The following is a 17,691-nucleotide window of genomic DNA, read 5'->3' as shown; positions in this document are numbered from 1 at the left end:
GTCTTAGCTGGGGATCTAGCCTCATAAAAATAAAAGTTTAGCTGATTTGTCACGGAACTTAAATTCACTAAGTAAAGACAATTATTCTTATTTTCTGAGCTACTTAAATGAAAATTTATTAGAGATATCCAGAAAAACTTCTAATAACCTTCCTAGTCATCATATTTGAATTCCCTAAATTAAACATTGTGTTTATGAAATTTAGTGCATAGAAAATAGCATACTTTCCTATAGAACTAATTAATTCTATGTTTATTCCTTCGTTTCAGATTTGGAAATAGTGGGATTTATTGATATAGCTGATATTTCAAGTCCCCCAGTTCTGTCCAGACATCTGGTCCTACCTATAGCACTTAACAAAGGTGAGTTCTCTTCCTGTTCAGTGATACATATGAAGTATCTTAAGTATCTTATTATCTAAAGTTACTCTTTTTCCCTGGCTTGGTGACTTTGTTGGACTGTCATCCCACGCACCACACAGGTTGCAGATTCAATCCCTGGTCAGGGCATGTGCCTAGGTTGCAGGTTCAGTCCCCGGTTGGGGCATGTACAGGAGGCAGCTGATCAATGTTTCTCTCTCATATCGAAGTTTCTCTCTCTCCCCCCCCCCTTTATCTCTCTGTAAAATCAGTAAAAAACATATCCTAGGGTGAGGATTAAAATAATAATATATATAAGTTATTTTTTATGTATTTTATTTATTTTTAGAGAGGGGAAGAGAAAGAAAAAGAGAGGGAGAGAAACATCAATGAGTGGTTGCCTCTCATGCGCCCTCTACTGGGGGTCTGGCCTGCAACCCAGGCATGTGTCCTGACCAGGAATTGAAACTGACCCTTTGGTTCACAGGCCGGCGCGCAATCCACTGAGCCACACCAGCCAGGGCTTAAAGTTATTTTTAAATGTTAAGTAATACGGTAGCACATTTTGCAGAATTTGGGGGAAAGGAATAGTTACTGAATGGAATTGATTTTTAAAATGGAATATACCTAATATATTAGGAAACTGTTTCTGCTGCTTTACATTATGGGAAGTATATTGACACATGTGTATTTTGTTAATTTACAGTAGAAGTCCTCTTTAGAGATGAGAATGCTTTGTCACTAATCCAGGGCTCTGCATTTCCTGGTAGGACCACGGTGAGCAAGCCAAAGTTATTCTCAGAGGTTGCCTGATAAGTGTAGGGTCAAAAATAGCTTTATAAGAGGAGAAACTACATCTGTTCTCTACCAGTGCCTAGCACATAGTAGATACACAGTAAAAACTGTTGAATAGTTGGAAGAATCCAGCCTCCTGTGAGGCTTCATTGCTGAGAGAGAATAAAGCTCTCTAGGAACTGTTAAGTTGTGAACCCAAATTCAGTTCCTCTCTGGAGAATGTTAGTCTCTAGCACCTTAAACGTCTTTTCTCTGTTCCAGGCTGACCATCCACTTTATATTCACCGGCTTTCTCTAAGAGGTGTATATAGTCAATCAAGTTTCTACACACTAAGTCAGATCACATCCCTTATGCTAGTTATCTCCGTTGTAGAACTGGGTGTTCCATAACCGTGCATCACACATTCACAGGCGGAACCTTGACATGTGCCCACAGGTGGCTTATTGTGATTATTGTTTGTAATTGACCTTCTTACCTTGTTATTCTTGATGTTAACATTGATAGCCAGGTTTCCCTTATTTCTAAGGTCTTGGGGGGGAGGGGAATTCTGCATGTGCATATAAATTGCCAAGAAAGAAAGTGGACAAAATGAAGAGTTTGAGTAGGGGAATGGTGGAAAGAAAAGTGTGGGAAGGCAGAATTGAGCTGTGTTTTAAGGGCTATTGAATGTTAAGCTAAACTGGGCAAATTCTTCCTATTGAATTAGAAAGGCTTTGAATGAGATTGAGCAGACAGTTCCAGAGGGAAGTTAGTTGTAGGAAGATTCATTTGTCAGCTGAGTGTATGAGAGAAACTGGAATTGGAGATTCAGATCAAGGAATTTATGCCCTGGCTATTGTAGCTCAATGGTTGAGTGCTGGCCTGTGAATCAAAGGATCGCTGGTTCGATTCCCAGTCTAGGGTACATGCCTGGGTTGCGGGCCAGGTCTCCAGTAGGGGGCATATGAGAGGCAACCACACATTGATGTTTCTCTCCCTCTTTTCTCCCTCCCTTCCCCTCTCTAAAAAACAAATAAACAAAATCTTTAAAAAAAAAAAAAAAGAAATTTATTAAGTAACACTGCTCACCTTTGGGGGACGCCCATCCATGTGCTGCCTGAGGCTTTCGGTTGAGAATACTCTCGGCTCTGTGAATCTGTGGCTCTGTTTGGATGGCACTTGAAAGCCCCAGAGAGCACATAGCTGAGCATCCCAGTAGAAACTGGAAAACTGATTTTTTTTTATGTAACAGTTTCACTAAAATATAATTCACATGCCATACACTTCACCCAATACAATTCATGCCCCAGCTGGTATGGCTCAGGGAATGGAGTGCCAGCCTGTCAACCAGAAGGTCGCCAGTTCAGTTCCCAGTTGGAGCACATACCTGGGTTGCAGGCCAGGTGCCCGATGGGTGGTGTGCGAGAGGCAACCAATCGATGTTCTCTCTCACACGTCAATGTTTCTTTCCCTCTCTTTCACCCTCCCTCCCCCTCTTAAAAATAAATAAATAAAATATTTTTAAAAAACGAAGTATACAGTTCAGTAAATTTTAGTATATTTACAGAGTTGTGCAACCATTACCACAGTCCATTTTAGAACCAGAATTTTAAAACCCCTAACCCTTCATCTCCCTCTGTCCCAGGTGACCACTAATGTCCTCTCTGTCTCCATAGGTTTGGCTCTTCTGGGTGTTTCATATCAATGGAATTCATATAGCATGTGAAAACTGATTTTTATATGGACATAGGAAAACCAGAATATGTGTTTTTCTTACTTGTTATATATTCCTTTTATAACTCCATATACTTCCCTTTGAAGGCTAGAAACAGCCAGCAGTATCATTGGGATTTGGGGTTTTTGTAGCAAATCTCAGCCTGACCTGTTTTCTCTTCTTTTCACAGAAGGTGATGAGGTGGGTACTGGCATAACTGATGATAATGAAGATGAAAATTCAGCCAATCAGATTGCAGGCAAAATACCCAACTTTTGTGTCCTGCTCCATGGCAGCCTAAAAGTGGAAGGCATGGTAGCGATAGTTCAGCTAGGGTAAGGAACTTCGTTTACCTTTGGTTGAGTGAAAGGGAGAAGCAATTTACAAAATGAAGTATTTTCCAGACTTCTCTGAAAGAAATAGAAAGGTCCTTGTCACTCTTTCCCTGTCCCTGGCATACCCTTCCCACCTACCATCACCCTCTAAACTGCTCTTCAAATGATCCCCTAGAATAAGTATAAAATGAGCCTTTTAACTATATTGGTTTTAGATTATATCTAAGTTTTCCTCTTTCCTATTCTACCTAGGAAACCTAGGTTCAGTTATAGCAATGCTGCTAAATTACTATAGGATCTTACGCAGTATTCACAGACTTAGCTATAAAACGAGGAGGTAGAAATAAATGAAAAAAGATGCTGATAAAATTGATTGAACATTTTACCATATGCCAAGCATTCCTCCAGGCACTTTAAATATATTAACTTAATCCCTCACAAACACTGTGCAGGAGGTATTGATATTCCCCATTCTATAGATGAGAAACTGAGGCTTAGAGAGGTAAAGGAACTAGCTCGAGGTCACACAGCTAGTAACTGGAAGTGCCAGGATTCTTACCTATGCATTCTGGCTCCAGAGCCCAAGCTTGTAACCTCTCTGCTGTATTCTTTGCCTGTGAGGGAAGCCCTTCTGGCTTCCACATTCACTGCAGTCTCAAAATTTGCAAGACTACCTGCTTTCCTTTCTATAATATCTATTGTTAGAAAACAAGAGGGGACTCAACATTTTCTGGCCATTACTTGGGGCAGACTGGTATAAGATTTCAAGAGGTTAGGCGAGCTCAGAGGAAAAATGGCTCAATTTCTGCTGGAGTTAGTTAGCTGGTCTAAAAAGAAGAATACAATTTTTCTTCAGGTATCAGTTTGCTGCATTTCATGGTGCCCAAGCTCCTTGTACTGGTTCTGAATTTGAGAACCACATGGGGCCCTTTGAGAAGGAGGAGCAGAGCTAGGTGATGGCTTTGTGCCCTTTGTTACGAGGTCTTCTCTGTGTTGGTGCTGCTGTGAGTGACTGAGGCAGGCAGCTGGGAAGACCTACAGATCGCAGCCCTTACTCCTCACCCCCGACCCCTGCAGCTACCTCCCACTTTGTGGTTTTTTTTCTCCTTTAAGACTGCTTTTGAGTGCCATGTCTGCATAACTGAATAAAATGCATGTCCCAGAGGAATGGTAATATGAGCGGGCAGCAGTATGCACTTTCAGGTTTAGGATGTGGCTTTAGTAAAAGTAATGCACCTGATTTCAGAGCTGAAACCCCTGTTGCTCAAGAGAAAAACACAGGTTAGACTTATTTAACATGACAGTCACAGGCTTGGTATTCTTCTGATCTTCCATCTTCTCTCCGTCTAGTCCTGAGTGGCATGGAATGCTCTACTCCCAAGCTGACAGCAAGAAGAAATCAAACCTCATGATGTCTCTCTTTGAGCCTGGCCCAGAACCTCTCCCATGGCTAGGGAAAATGGCACAGCTGGGTCCTATTTCAGGTATAAGCCAGATCAGATTTTATTTATCTTGACTTTGTCTTCTCTCTGCTGTCCTAAGCTCTGACCGTGTAGTCAGAGAGCTGCGTGATCTCCCTTATGGGTGTGCTGTGGTGTCTGATGCTGGATGGAGAGCCCTAGAAGAGTTTGATGTTTAAACTTGTAACTGTGTAGCTTAGGGGAGACCAACATTTCGGTTGCTTTAAGTACATATAAATGCTCTAACTGCTTAAGGTGAAAAGCAGCTCTCCATACACTTATTTTTCCTTAATGTAAATTTTCCTTAGTGTAATTTTCAACCCAGGTAATTCCCAGTTACTCCTAGATAATTTAATCCCCTTCTGTCTTGAAAGTGTTTTCTCTTGGCTTTCCTAACGTTGATTCTCCTGGTACTCCACCTTTTTTTGTTGGCAACTTTTCTTTTCCTTGTTGTCTTGTCTTCTTGCCTCATCATGTTCTTCTTTGCCTACTTCTCTTGCGCTCATAGTCTCCTGGTTATTTCATCAGCCAGTATAGCTTCAGATTCCCCAGACCTGTCACTCTGGTCCTGCATGATTTCTCCCTGGAGTTGCATATTGCATTTCCACTTCCCAGTTGGACCTTGCCACTGGATATGCTGCCACAGTCCCAAGCTCAGGATGTTCGTTACAGGAACCATTGTTTCACCCCTTGCCTCCTAAGCTGTTCCTTCTGATTTTCCTACTCCTGATGGAGGCCTTCGTACGCCTAGGTACACAGGTTCCAACTGTAGAGTCATCATTGACTCATTTGGGTCCATTTCAGTTTCGGGAACATCTACCAAGCAACCTATTTTGTGCCAGGTCTAGGAGATACAAGAGTTAGCAGAAGTTGCTCAAGGTCTAGTGGAAAGTTGAATAATCAGCACAGACCAACACAAGGTCCAAGCTGGCCTGCAGAAGGGAATGATCACCTCTGCCTGGAGGACTCAGGAAAATCTTCACAGGGGACAGGCACCCTAGCCGACTTTTGAAGGAAAAAAGAGGGATTTGGTGAGCCGATGAAGGACAGACATGCACATGCAGGAAAGAAAGGAGCCCTGGTGCACGCACTGTAAGGGCGGGGGCTGGAGGGCCAGCTGGTAGGGTCCAGGTGGGCAGTGGCTGGAGCAGGGCAGGCCTCCTCTGAAATGCAAAGAGCTGAGACTTTGTCCTGCAGATATTGGGGAGCCACTGAAGGGGAGTAATAGTTCCTTCTGGCCGTAACAAGAACAGTGGAGACACCAGTTAGGAGACTCTGTATTCTAGGTGCTGGTGCCCCCCTGGTGTTGTACAGTATAACTGAGCGCCAAGTGAATGGTATTAAGTTTGCATTTAGAGGGATAACTGTGGGGTGTGGACTTGAAAAGGGAAGGGCGCCCTGCAGTCTGAAGGTGACTCCGCTGGTGTCGCCTGGAGATGTGAAGGTGAAAGCCAGAACAGGGGGCAGTGGCTGGGGACAGAGAGGATGGGATCCATGCAAAACATATTTACAAGGTAGAGTAAAGGGAAGAGAAGAGCTGAGAATGATCCCAGGTTGCTGACCTGGGCTGCAGGGTGGAAGGTGGTACTGTTAATGAAAACAGAACGGAGGAGAAGGGTAGATTCAGAAGAGCATCTTTTGTGCATGTTGAGTTTATGCCTATGAGTTTATGCCTGGTGATTTAGGGGGAGGTGCCTAGAGACAATTCCTATAAGAGTCTAGAGTTCAGGAGAGAGGGCCAAATTGGAAATATAATTTTTCATTGTAAGCCTATGGCTGATAGTTAAAATGGTGAGAATGAGGGAGATTACTTAGGGAAATTTGAGTTTTTGTGTACAAAAATAAACATGGAAAACCTGTGTAAAAATTCTGTCTCCTGCACCCCACCTACAGAGATTCTGACTCAGTAGAGCTGGATTCAGGCCCAGGAACTTGAAGTTCTACCATTGCCCGCATGATTACAATCCACGTGATCCATACCACACTTTAAGAGCTGTAGCTCCAGGAAATTGCACAGATTAAGAAAAGAAAGACAAGAACCAAACCCCTAGGAAGGACCAGCTACTGGGAACAATGGAAAGGGTGCAAGTAAAGGAAAATGAGAAGGAACAGGCAGATGAAAGAGGTAAAGTATCAGTAGAAGAGACAGCGCAGAAGCCAAGAGCATAAAGAGACTCAAGAAGAAAGCACAGTGCTCATACAAGAGTGCATGCGTGTCAGTTTAGGTCTGAGGATGCCTTCTGCCTTGAAGCCTAGAGAAGATTTTGACTGAATATAAGCCTTAGGAGCTAGGCCAAGGTTCAGCAAACTTGTTCAGAAAAAGGACGAGATAGTAAATATTTAGGCTCCGCAGACCATATGGCCTCTGTCGTAACTACTGAACTCTGCCATCATAGCACAATATGTAAATAAATGATAGTGACTGTTACCAAAACTTTTATTATTTGTGGACACCAAAATTTGAATTCATATAATTTTCATGTATATTTCATGAAATATCAAAATACCTTTTGACATTTTTCCCAATCACTTAAAAATACAAACACTATTCTTTAAGTAAAACACGGGCAACAGGCCATAGTTTGCCATCTTGTGAGCTAGGGTCCGGGGGCTGGGGTTTCGTGGTCCCACCAGGCCAAGAGACGTGACTTTGGTTGCAAACAAGACAAAGAACTGACATCTATGAGGAAAGCTGAGAATGTAGAATGGAGGTCTACCCGCTCCGTGAGAGGATGACAAGAAAAATTCTACCCATTTTTTCTACCGACTTTTCTAGGCATGAAGAAGTGTAAGCGTCTCCTATGAGAAACTGGAGCCCGAGTCCTGCACCGTGGGGACCGACCCTGCTCGTTCTGAAGTGGGGGCCTCTAAAACCATTGCTTCAGAAAACAAAACTGGTTCTGAAGCCGTGAAACCCTCAGGGCCTCTTCTCCGAAGCTGGTGTGGTGGCTCTGTGGGAACACCTCCACAGCCCAGGGCAAAGGGCTCCTCTGGAAAAAACAAGTCCCCCGTGAAGATGAGTTCATGATTTGAAAAAGTTTCCAAATCGTGGGAGGGTTTGGGCTCCTTTGTAGGAACACCAACAGAATGATGAGTACCTCAAGAACTTAATCTGAAAGAGACTGTGGAATGAGTGTTTTAAAGATTGAAGAGTCCGGAAGGACTAGGAACCAAAAGGGAAGAAGAGGACACCAAATATCAAGAGTCATTTGATCTTGGCAGTTAGGAGATTATTGGTGGCCTCATAAAAGTGGCTTCCGCAGATGGTCGGCCAGGACGTAGGCTGAGGAATGAATTAGATACGAGGAAAACGGAGGAATGAATTAGATTAGAGGAAATGGAGAGGACAGTTTGGCCCCCAGGAGGAGAGAAATAAGGTGGTAATTGAAGGAGAACACGGTGGCACAGGAAGTATGTGTGCGCGTGTGTGAGGACGGAAAGATCCCTCACCTCCTTCCTGTAGTCTCTGCGTGGCGTTCTCACGTTCACTGCCCGTGTTCACACCCGCTGCTCTGGCCTTGCTATGGCCTTCCTGACCTTTCACTTAGATCAGAGGTCGGCTGACCCTGGCCCGCAGGTCAGAGTGGCCCCCTGCCTGTCTTGTCGATAAAGTGTTACCACGCAGGCACATTCATTCCTTTCCACGTGGTCTGTGGCCGCTCTCCGGCTCCAGTGGAAAGGTGAGTAGTTATAACAGATGCCTCATCACCCACAAAGCCTAAAATATTTGCGATGGGGCCCTTTACAGAAGAAGTTCGGCCACCCCTGACCTAGACTGTTGGGATAGTGCTCACCACAGATGCCAGTCCGTAATCAAAGGTAGGAGCGTTCAGATTTCTTTCTGAGCTGGCTTCCAGCCTACCAGCGCTTGGCTTGTTGCAGGCGCCCTTCATCAAGATTGAACTGCTGTTTGTTCTGTCTTATATTTATGTTTTTCTTTTCCTCCCTCTGCATCTGTTCTTTTCAATGAAGGTAATAAGAGCTAAGTTTTTTTTAACTGCTCAATTACAGTTGTCTCCATTTTCCCCCCATTACTCTCCCCTGCCCTGCCTACCCTCTCCCACATTCAATTCTCCCCCGCAAGTAATTTTTTTAATTTAAAAAGTTTGTTGAAGGTGTCGCCTAGTGAGTTTTACCTGAGGCTTTCCCCTTTTTCTGGTTTCTGACCGACTTCAGTGAGAGCAGCGGCGCTCACTGGGTCCGGTGCGGTCCCATAGACTGGCCCAAATGTCACGTATACAAACGTGTCATTTTGCAGTTACTTGCTTTTAAAGAGTGTGGATCTGCTATCTTATTAAGGATACGACTGTCGAGTTCCTTCTTGAAAAGAATACCAGGATTTTTGGTTTAAAAAACCTGAATTATTTTGTTTTTCATATGTCTTTTTATGGGGATATCCTTTGCAGTTTGTGTGCAGAGAAGATAAATTTTACAAAATGACGGAAAGATATGGTAGCTTGGAAATTAGTACTTCTCTCTCTAAAGTCATTTTACCTCAAATACCAAGTTTAAAAATTAGATTTTGCATTTGCTTTAGCAAGTGCTTTTTTTAAAATGTCTGAGTCTTTTTTTCCTCATAGTAATCTGTTAAAGAGCTCTGCTTCCAGCGCTTCAAATACGTTGTATCAGTTCATTTGGGTAAGAAAAACTAATTTCTTCAGCATTCACATTAGTATTTGTCTGGAGTTGGAAAGTATTTCAGGGAAAGGTCCCTTTTGACCTTGAGCAACACCCAAAGTAACCTTCACTAAGTCGGGTGCTAATGCTACGACAGAAGTGTTGGTTGCCTCCAACAGGCCCGGGAAGCATGATGGTTGTCTTACAGCGGCGGTTGAAGAGTCTCACCTTCAGAAGCTCTCCTTTCACTCTCTCCCTCCACACACACACTCCCACTGAGCGCACGCGTACATACTCCCAGGGGACCCTATTAGAGTCTGCCGCAGGAGCTTTTTATTGAATGAACGCTGTGCCGGGCGCTGCGCTGGACACGGTGGAGTGTGTCATCTCACCGAGTCCTCACAGTAGTCGGACGAGGCCGGAGTTGTCCTTGTGGTGACAAGTAAGGATTGATAAAAAACCTGCCTTAGAGGGCTGTTGAGAGACTTTATTGAGGGAATAAGTATAAAGTGCCTGGCACAGGAGACACATAACAATGGTGGATCCTGCTGTTTCTACTAATCAAAGCAAAGCATGCAACGCAGTATTATTTTCACCTGTCCCTCCTACTCCTGGTTCTGCTCCTAGAAACAGCCACTTTCAGCTCTTGTTTCTTTTGGTATTTACTTACATTTCTAAGTAACCGTATAGCTGTTTCTTGACTTTTTATTTTAAATGGTGTTTTTTAATTTAAGAATTACTGCTTATCTTTCTTGCCACTACCAGTTTTACCCACCTACAACCACAAAGCACGTTTTTTCCTTCCTCTATCCTTGCAGTGTGGTTGTAGCACTCTTTTTGGTTAAATCAGTCCTCTGTCCTTGCAAGGTAATGTAAACGTTATTTACAACTAAGCCAGCTACATTTCTTCTGTTTTGCAACTTTTTGTCCCCTGTCCCAGTTGTTACTTTTTAAAATTATTTTCTTTCTTTTTTTTCTAATAGGCAAGATAAATGTACTCTAACCTCAATTAGAAAGAAACTGGAAAGTATTGGAAAGGCACTGAGATTCCTCCAAGACTTTCAGGAAAGAGCTGGAGCCCCCAGCAGACGAGAGCAGCCCTCCCTTCCAGCTGCCTCCCAGCCTCCTCTGCCCTTGTTTCTTTATCTTTGCTGTTTTCTCAGTACCTATCACTAATTTCTACCTAACTAAAATACATTCTTCAGGGATTTTGTCAGTTTCTTTTTTTTCCCCTTAAAGTCACCTTTCTTCCTCTTGTTTCATGAACGGGCTGGTTGTTCTGTCAGCCCGTTGCATAGTTATTCTGCATCTTCCCTTCACGTCTCTCCTGTGGATCTTCTAATTCATGAGTCTTCCTGAGAAAAGGGTACCTGGGAAGTGAATGTTTGAAATCTTGCGTATTTGGAAATGTCTGTAGTTCATCCCTGACACCTGATGGATAGTTTGGTTCGATACGGAGTTCTAGGTTGGGAACCGTTCTCCCTCGGAGTCTGGAAGCATTGCTCTGTTGTCTTTTCTGGCTTCGGCCGCTGCTACTGGGAGTCAGTGTCACGCTGACTCCGGGACGCTGACCTGACCTGTATTTCCTCTGCGCTCCTTCAGGCTCTTCTTCACGTCCCTGCCGTTCTGGACTTCCAGAACGGTGTACCTGGCTGTTGATCTCTTCGCCCACTGCGACGGGCACTCAGTGGGCCCTCGCATCTGGCAATTCGTGCTCTTCAGTCCTGGGGATATGAGTTATGTCTCTGATTTTCTCCTCTCTGTATTCTCTCCTCTTCCTTTCTAGAACATTGATTTATGATTTGTGTTTGTATATGTGTGAATTTTATCTATTCCTCCCCATTTTTCTATTGCTTTCTTTTTATTCTACCATCTGGGAAGTATTTTCACCTTTTATCTTGAAACTATTTATTTTTAAATTTCTGTTTTCATATTTCTAAAGCCTCCTGTTCTTTTTTCATAAATGCAGTGTTTTCTGTCTGCTAAGCCAGTCACCACATACAGGTTCTAAACAGTTAGAGACAGTACACGATGGGCAATGACTACACGTTGGAATGTTTGGCACCAGTACTAAGTGCTGTAGAACAGAAGGGTCTAGAGAAATCACTGCCTGCCAGAAAAACTTGGGACAAACTTCATGGCGAAGGCAGAATAGGAGCTGGACCTAGAACGTGAGTAGATTTGGGTAGATGAGGAACAGCCGTGCTGAGTAGTGGAAAAAGTGTTGGCATTGGCACCAGGTCGAGGTGAATCACTGTGAAAACCTGGGAGGTCCAACCTCTCTGAGCCTCAGTTTCCGCCTCTTTAATGGGACTGATAATACCTACCCTCCACAACTGCTGTAAAGAGAGAAGTTGTGTATGTATAGTGTATGTTATATAGTTGGGATTTAATAAACATTTTTTATAAGATTCTTGAGGCCACAAAAATAGCTTCTCTAGCCACACTTCCTAGCACAGCACCTGCTACGTAGTGGGGTCTTATTATAGATAATAAATGAATACGTGAGTGAGGGAATAAATGGATGAGGAAGGAGAGCATTCCAGGAGGGGAAATAACAGAAATAGTGGCCGGGAAGTTGGAAGTGAGCATGTTGTGTGGGAAAGGACTGCTGGAATCTTGGCCCGACTCAAAAGGTTTATGTAGAGACAGGTGTTCATGGAAATACACCCATGGAAAAGTGGGTCGGTACTTTTTGGAGGGTTTGGGAGGGAGGACTGATAGAGGTAGTTTGGGGCCAGTGTGAAGCCTTTAAATCAGTGACCAAATCAGGGTTTAGAAAGCTTCCTACCCAGTTAGAGAAACTGGGCTAATTCCAGTTTTCAATGTGAACATTTGGGCAAGGATGAAGCCCCGTGGCTGGTTGGGAAATGATTCCTGCTCTGTCTACCCCAGAAGGCGGTAATAATAATGATAAAGTAGATCAGTAGATGTAAATATGCTTTATAAGTTTGTGGCAGAGTTTCATTGGATCAGGAAGCAGGCAGGAAAACAGGAGCCCTTGTTTATCCACGTGGCTAATATGGCTTTAATTCCTTGAAAGTGGTAAACTAATAAGCCATCATATGGTGGGGTATGTTTCACCAAAAAACATTTCTTCCCTTGTCCTTTGTCTTAATTTGGCTCTATATAATTTTCCTTTTTAATTATTTCAGTGCCTGTGCCTATGCTGTCAATCCAGTTGCCACCTGAGGCTATTTAATTAAAATAAAATTTAAAATTCAGTACCTCAGTTACACTGGCTACACAAAAGTGTTCAGTGGCCACGTGGGCTAGCGGCTGCCATTCTGTCATCTCAGAAAGTTCTGTAGGAGAGCGCTAGACTAAACTTACAGAATTTCAGTATGCATGTTTATTTTTTTAAATAGCACATTAGTATAGTGTGTATTAGTTTTAACTTCTCTAACTTTTAATTTATAAAGCAAATCACTGAAGCTTGTTTCTTTGAAAACATTAAGCTGTTTTTTTACATGAGCCTTAGTTGATTGTTTGATCTCTTACATCTGTGGCTTTTTATCGAGAACAAGTTCCCCAACCTAACCTAATGAATTTTCTTAATAAGAGAAGTAACAGGATACAGAAGATTGAATGATTGAAAGAGCTTGTAGCCTAATTGGAAATGTAATTGATTGTGTTTGCCAGATGTCATTTCAAGAATGTCTTTTTCTTTTAAGATGCTAAAGAAAACCCTTACGGTGAGGATGACAATAAGAGTCCATTCCCCCTGCAGCCCAAGAACAAACGCAGTTACGCCCAGAATGTGACTGTCTGGATCAAACCCAGTGGCCTGCAGGTAACATCGCTGCTTTCCCCTGGGGCAGGAGGAGGGATTCCGCAGGCCAGCAGACATTTGATTTGATTTTCCTTTCCTTTGACACTTAGTAATTCATTTACTTCTAATGTTTGTTATTATTTCCAAAAAGGATCTGAGGTAGCCTACGGGAAAAAACGTATACAGCAAAATCATTTTTTACAAAATTTAGAGCAATACAAAACCTAGGGGAACAGGGGAAACAATTGTGCCAGGAAGCCAAGGCAAAATGATACTTGTATTTGAGCAGTTTGGCTCTGAGCTTTCTCTTACCAAGGTCGAACAAGAAGCATGGAGCGGAGAACCAAGATGGCGGTGTAGGTAGACACACTGCGCCTCCTCGCACAACCAGAACTGACAGAAAATCGAACAGCAAGGGGGACCAACACCAAGAAAATAGAAAATAAACATTCATCCAGACTGGTAGGAGGGGCGGAGACGGGCACCGGGGTGGAGAGGACTCGCATTGGCTGTGGCGGGACTGAGACTGGCTGAGTGTGGGACAAATGGCGCAGGCAGTCTGAGCACTAGCAGACCCTGCGGCCCCACATTTGCACAGATAAACCCAGAGGGCCGGACTCAGAGTGGCGGAGAGCGGGGCAGGCAGAGCAGCGGGTAGCACCCCACGGCACCACATTCGCCCACAGATAAACCGGACGAACGGCGGGGAGAGAAGCAGACCGCGTAACCCAGGGCTCCAGCTCAGGGAAATAAAGCCTCAAACCTCTGATTGAAAACGCCCGTGGGAGTTGGGGCGGCAGCAGGAGAGACTCCCAGCCTCACAGGAGAGGTTGTTGGAGAGACCCACAGGGGCCTAGAGTGTGCACAGGCCCACTCACTCGGGAACCAGCACCAGAGTGGCCCAGTTTGATTGTGGGTAGCGGAGTGAAAGATTGAAAGCCGGAGGAGAGTGAGGCGGCCGCCATTGCTCCCACTCGGCCCCTCCCCCACATACAGCGTCACAGCGCAGCTAGACCAGCATTACCCCGCCCCGGTGAACACCTAAGGCTCCGCCCCTTAAAGTAACAGACGCGCCAAGACAAACAACAACAAAAAAATGGCCCAAATGACAGAACACTTCAAAGCTCCAGAAAAAATACAACTAAGCGACGAAGAGATAGCCAACCTATCGGATGCACAGTTCAAAGCACTGGTTATCAATATGCTCACAGACTTGGTTGAATCTATTCGAAAAACAGATGAAAAAATGAAGCCTATGCTAAGAGAAACAAAGGAAAATGTACAGGGAACCAATAGTGATGAGAAGGAAACTGGGACTCAATTCAATGGTGTGGACCAGAAGGAAGAAACGAACATCCAACCAGAAAAGAATGAAGAAACAAGAACTTGGAAAAATGAGGAGAGGCTTAAGAACCTCCCGGACGCCTTGAAACGTTCCAACATCCGAATTATAGGGGTGCCAGAAGGAGAAGAGGAAGAACAAAAAATTGAAAACTTATTTGAACAAATAATGAAGGAGAACTTCCCTAATCTGGCAAAGGAAATAGACTTCTGGGAAGTCCAGGAAGCTCAGAGAGTCCCAAAGAAGCTGGACCCAAGGAGGAACACGCCAAGGCACATCATAATTACATTACCCAAGATTAAACGCAAGGACCTACATCCAAGATTACTGTATCCAGCAAAGCTATCACTTAGAATGGAAGGGAAGATAAAGTGCTTCTCAGATAAGGTCAAGTTCAAGGAGTTCGTCATCACCAAGCCCTTATTATATGAAATGTTAAAGGGAGTTACCTAAGAAAAAGAAGATCAAAAATAGGAACAGTAAAAATGACAGCAAACTCACAGTTATTAACGACCACACATAAAACAAAAACAAGAGCAAACTAGGCAAACAACTAGAACATGAGGGTTGTCATTAAGGGAGTGGGAGGGGGAGGGGGGGAAAGGTACAGAGAATAAGTAGCATAGATGATAGGTGGAAAATAGACAGGGGGAGGGTAAAAATAGTGTAGGAAATGTAGAAGCCAAAGAACTTATAAGTATGACCTATGGACATGAACTATAGGGGGGGAATGTGGGAGGGAGGGGGGTGGGCAGGATGGAGTGGAGTGGGGGGGGAAATGGGACAACTGTAATAGCATAATCAATAAATATATTTAAAAAAAAAAAAAAAAAAGAAGCATGGAGCGTGTTCTGTTGTATGGGGTTACGTGTCTGGTAAAGGAAGCAGGCCAGTTCTTCTAGAGAGACCCGTTTTCCTGGCATGGGATTTGGAGGCATTGACTAATGTAATGGGTGTTATCTCTAAATCAATTTTGAGAAAGATGTAAAAACCTTCACGCGGTTATTCCACCCCCACAGTAGAGCCCAAACCGTAGCTTTTACACTGCAGTTCCACAAAAACACTCTCGTGGGAAGCTGAGCGTGTACTGTGACCAAGACATGCTACCTTCAGACAAGGCACTCAGGTGACATCTCTTCTTCCTGTTTTTAAAAATCACTTTTGAGCCTTGCTTCTCACTTGAGTACCTTTCTTCCTTTGTTCCTCCAATGAGTCCAGCTGTAGGCAGAGGAGGCGGCGTCAGACCACCTGACAACAGAAGTGGCTCCCGTTGGTGGCGTGGTCTCTCCTTGCCCCCTTGCCATGGAGACTGGACACCCTGCTGCGGCTGAGGGAGGAGGGTCTCTTTCTTTGTTGGAGAATCAGGTTCTGCCCCTTTTCTGCCATCCCCGACCCCAGCACTTCCCTATTGGAAAGATTTGGAAAGATGGCTGAATTTTTCTTTTTCTTTTTTTTCCTTTTTTGGGGTTTTTCTAACATTATTTTTTAATTTTTATTTTAGTCTGGGTGTATTTTTTTATTATGAAATACACATAACATTCACCATTTCAACCATTTAAAAATATACAATTCAGTGGCATTTAGTACAATCACATGTTATACGACCATCACTAACACCTAGGTCCAGAACATCTTATCACCCCAAAAGGAACCCTGTACCCATTAAGCAAGTCACTTTACTTTCCCATCTTCCTCAGTCCTTGGCAACCATTAATCTGCTTTCTGTCTGTATGGATTTGCCTATTCTGGATATTTTCTGTAAATGCATCATACACCGTGTGGCCTTTGTTGTTGGGCCTCCACTAGGCATAATGCTTTCAGTGTTCATCCATGGGGTAGCCTGCGGCAGCACCTCACTCCCCTTCGCGGCTGAGTAATAGCCCGTTGTCTAACTGTGCGGCATTTCGTTTCCCCAGTCATGCAGCTCGTGAGCATTGGGATTGTCCCTGCACTGTTGCTGTTCTGAATGCTGCTGTGAACATTCATCAGACTGATTTTTCTCTTGTTGGTGTGCTGTTGTGACTAAGAAATCATGGCCAAATCCAGGAACATAAAGATTTGCCCCTGTGTTTTCTTCTAGGAGTTTTATAGTTTTAGCTCTGAACCATTTTGATTTGCTTTTTGTAAATGGTATGAAGTAAGAACCCTACTTCATTCTTTTATATATGTGGCTCTTCGGTACCATTTGTTGAAGAAACTATTCTTACCCCCATTGAATGGTCTTGGCACCCTTGTTAAAAAAGCAGCTGGATATATATACATGATTGTTGGGTGTGTTTTGTGAGACAAGTTCATTTCTGTCACCAAGGATTTATTATCGAGCACTTTGGAGGAGGGGTTGCTGCACTAACGTTGAACAGAACAGTGACGTTAACGCGGAAGGGATCCTCACTTTGACACTGTCACTCTGTTCCCGTTTTCATTTCTTTAAACATTTAGAACCATCCTTTTGTATTCTTTCCCCTTTACCACAGAATTCTAATGTTGAATTCTTTTTATGCTTGATAGACAGATGTACAGAAGATTTTAAGAAATGCAAGGAAACTACCTGAAAAAACACAGACATTCTATAAGGTGAGACCATTAGAATTGTAGTAGTGGAAGAGGCTGGGGCCTGGGAAGTTTGCCGAAAAGAAATGGTTCACTGTTGTCCGTGTGGGGTAGCAGAGTGAACATGGACAGGGATTAGAAATGTATGGCTTCCGCCTCAGTGTTTTTCATCAGTGAAGTCAGTAGAAGCGATAAGTCCATTTTTGCCCTAAAATCCAAGAATTAAACAGCCTGGTTCTGTGCTGAAGGGCCTCTCAGTGTTGCTGCTTCTGTGACAGGCTAAGGGAAGGGGCTGAAAGGACCTTAACCCTCATAGCCCTTAACCCTTCTCACCATCCCATGTGGGTATCCATCCAGCCTAACCTCGGGCCACCATTGTACGTGACTTCCTGGGACAGTGATTGCCCAGAACATTCTTATTGTACCCGAAAAGGTGCTTCCAAGAATGACTTCTAAAATTACACATTTATGAGTTGCAAACAGATGGCCTTCAGAAACCATACCTAGCTAGTCCAGAACCATGGGTGGAGGATTAAAGTGACAAGGGCTGAGGTGGAGTGTGGGGCACATAAGCTCACTCATCTCTCCTGTCCTTCCGGCGCTTGGGTGAGATCAAATTAAGTGGCAGTGTGAGGTGTGCTGTGCTGTCAGTTTCGTCCTAGTTCGCTAGTCTGAAAATGTGGGCACACAGCCCGCCCCAGGCCAGCATTTCTCCCAGAGAACATACATGCTACTTTGTCTGGATGTTATTTCACCCAGACAAAGTA

At 43.8% G+C, this 17,691-nt stretch overlaps 1 protein-coding gene across 2 annotated transcripts in view; it reads left to right on the top strand.

Annotated features, from left to right (window-relative positions):
- The window catches only part of INTS14 (integrator complex subunit 14), a 38,647-nt gene that overhangs the window by 18,717 nt on the left and 2,239 nt on the right, over window positions 1-17,691 (top strand). For both annotated transcript variants that reach the window (XM_053928703.2, XM_053928702.2), the window contains 5 exons: window positions 270-362; window positions 3,039-3,183; window positions 4,534-4,667; window positions 12,935-13,053; window positions 16,883-16,948. In XM_053928703.2, the coding sequence (XP_053784678.1) occupies window positions 270-362; window positions 3,039-3,183; window positions 4,534-4,667; window positions 12,935-13,053; window positions 16,883-16,948 (557 nt within the window). The remainder of the gene's footprint in view (window positions 1-269; window positions 363-3,038; window positions 3,184-4,533; window positions 4,668-12,934; window positions 13,054-16,882; window positions 16,949-17,691) is intronic.

Source organism: Desmodus rotundus, chromosome 7, assembly GCF_022682495.2.
Source record: "Desmodus rotundus isolate HL8 chromosome 7, HLdesRot8A.1, whole genome shotgun sequence".
NCBI classification, from domain to species: Eukaryota; Metazoa; Chordata; class Mammalia; order Chiroptera; family Phyllostomidae; genus Desmodus; species Desmodus rotundus.
This window is presented reverse-complemented; position numbering and strand designations above follow the sequence as displayed.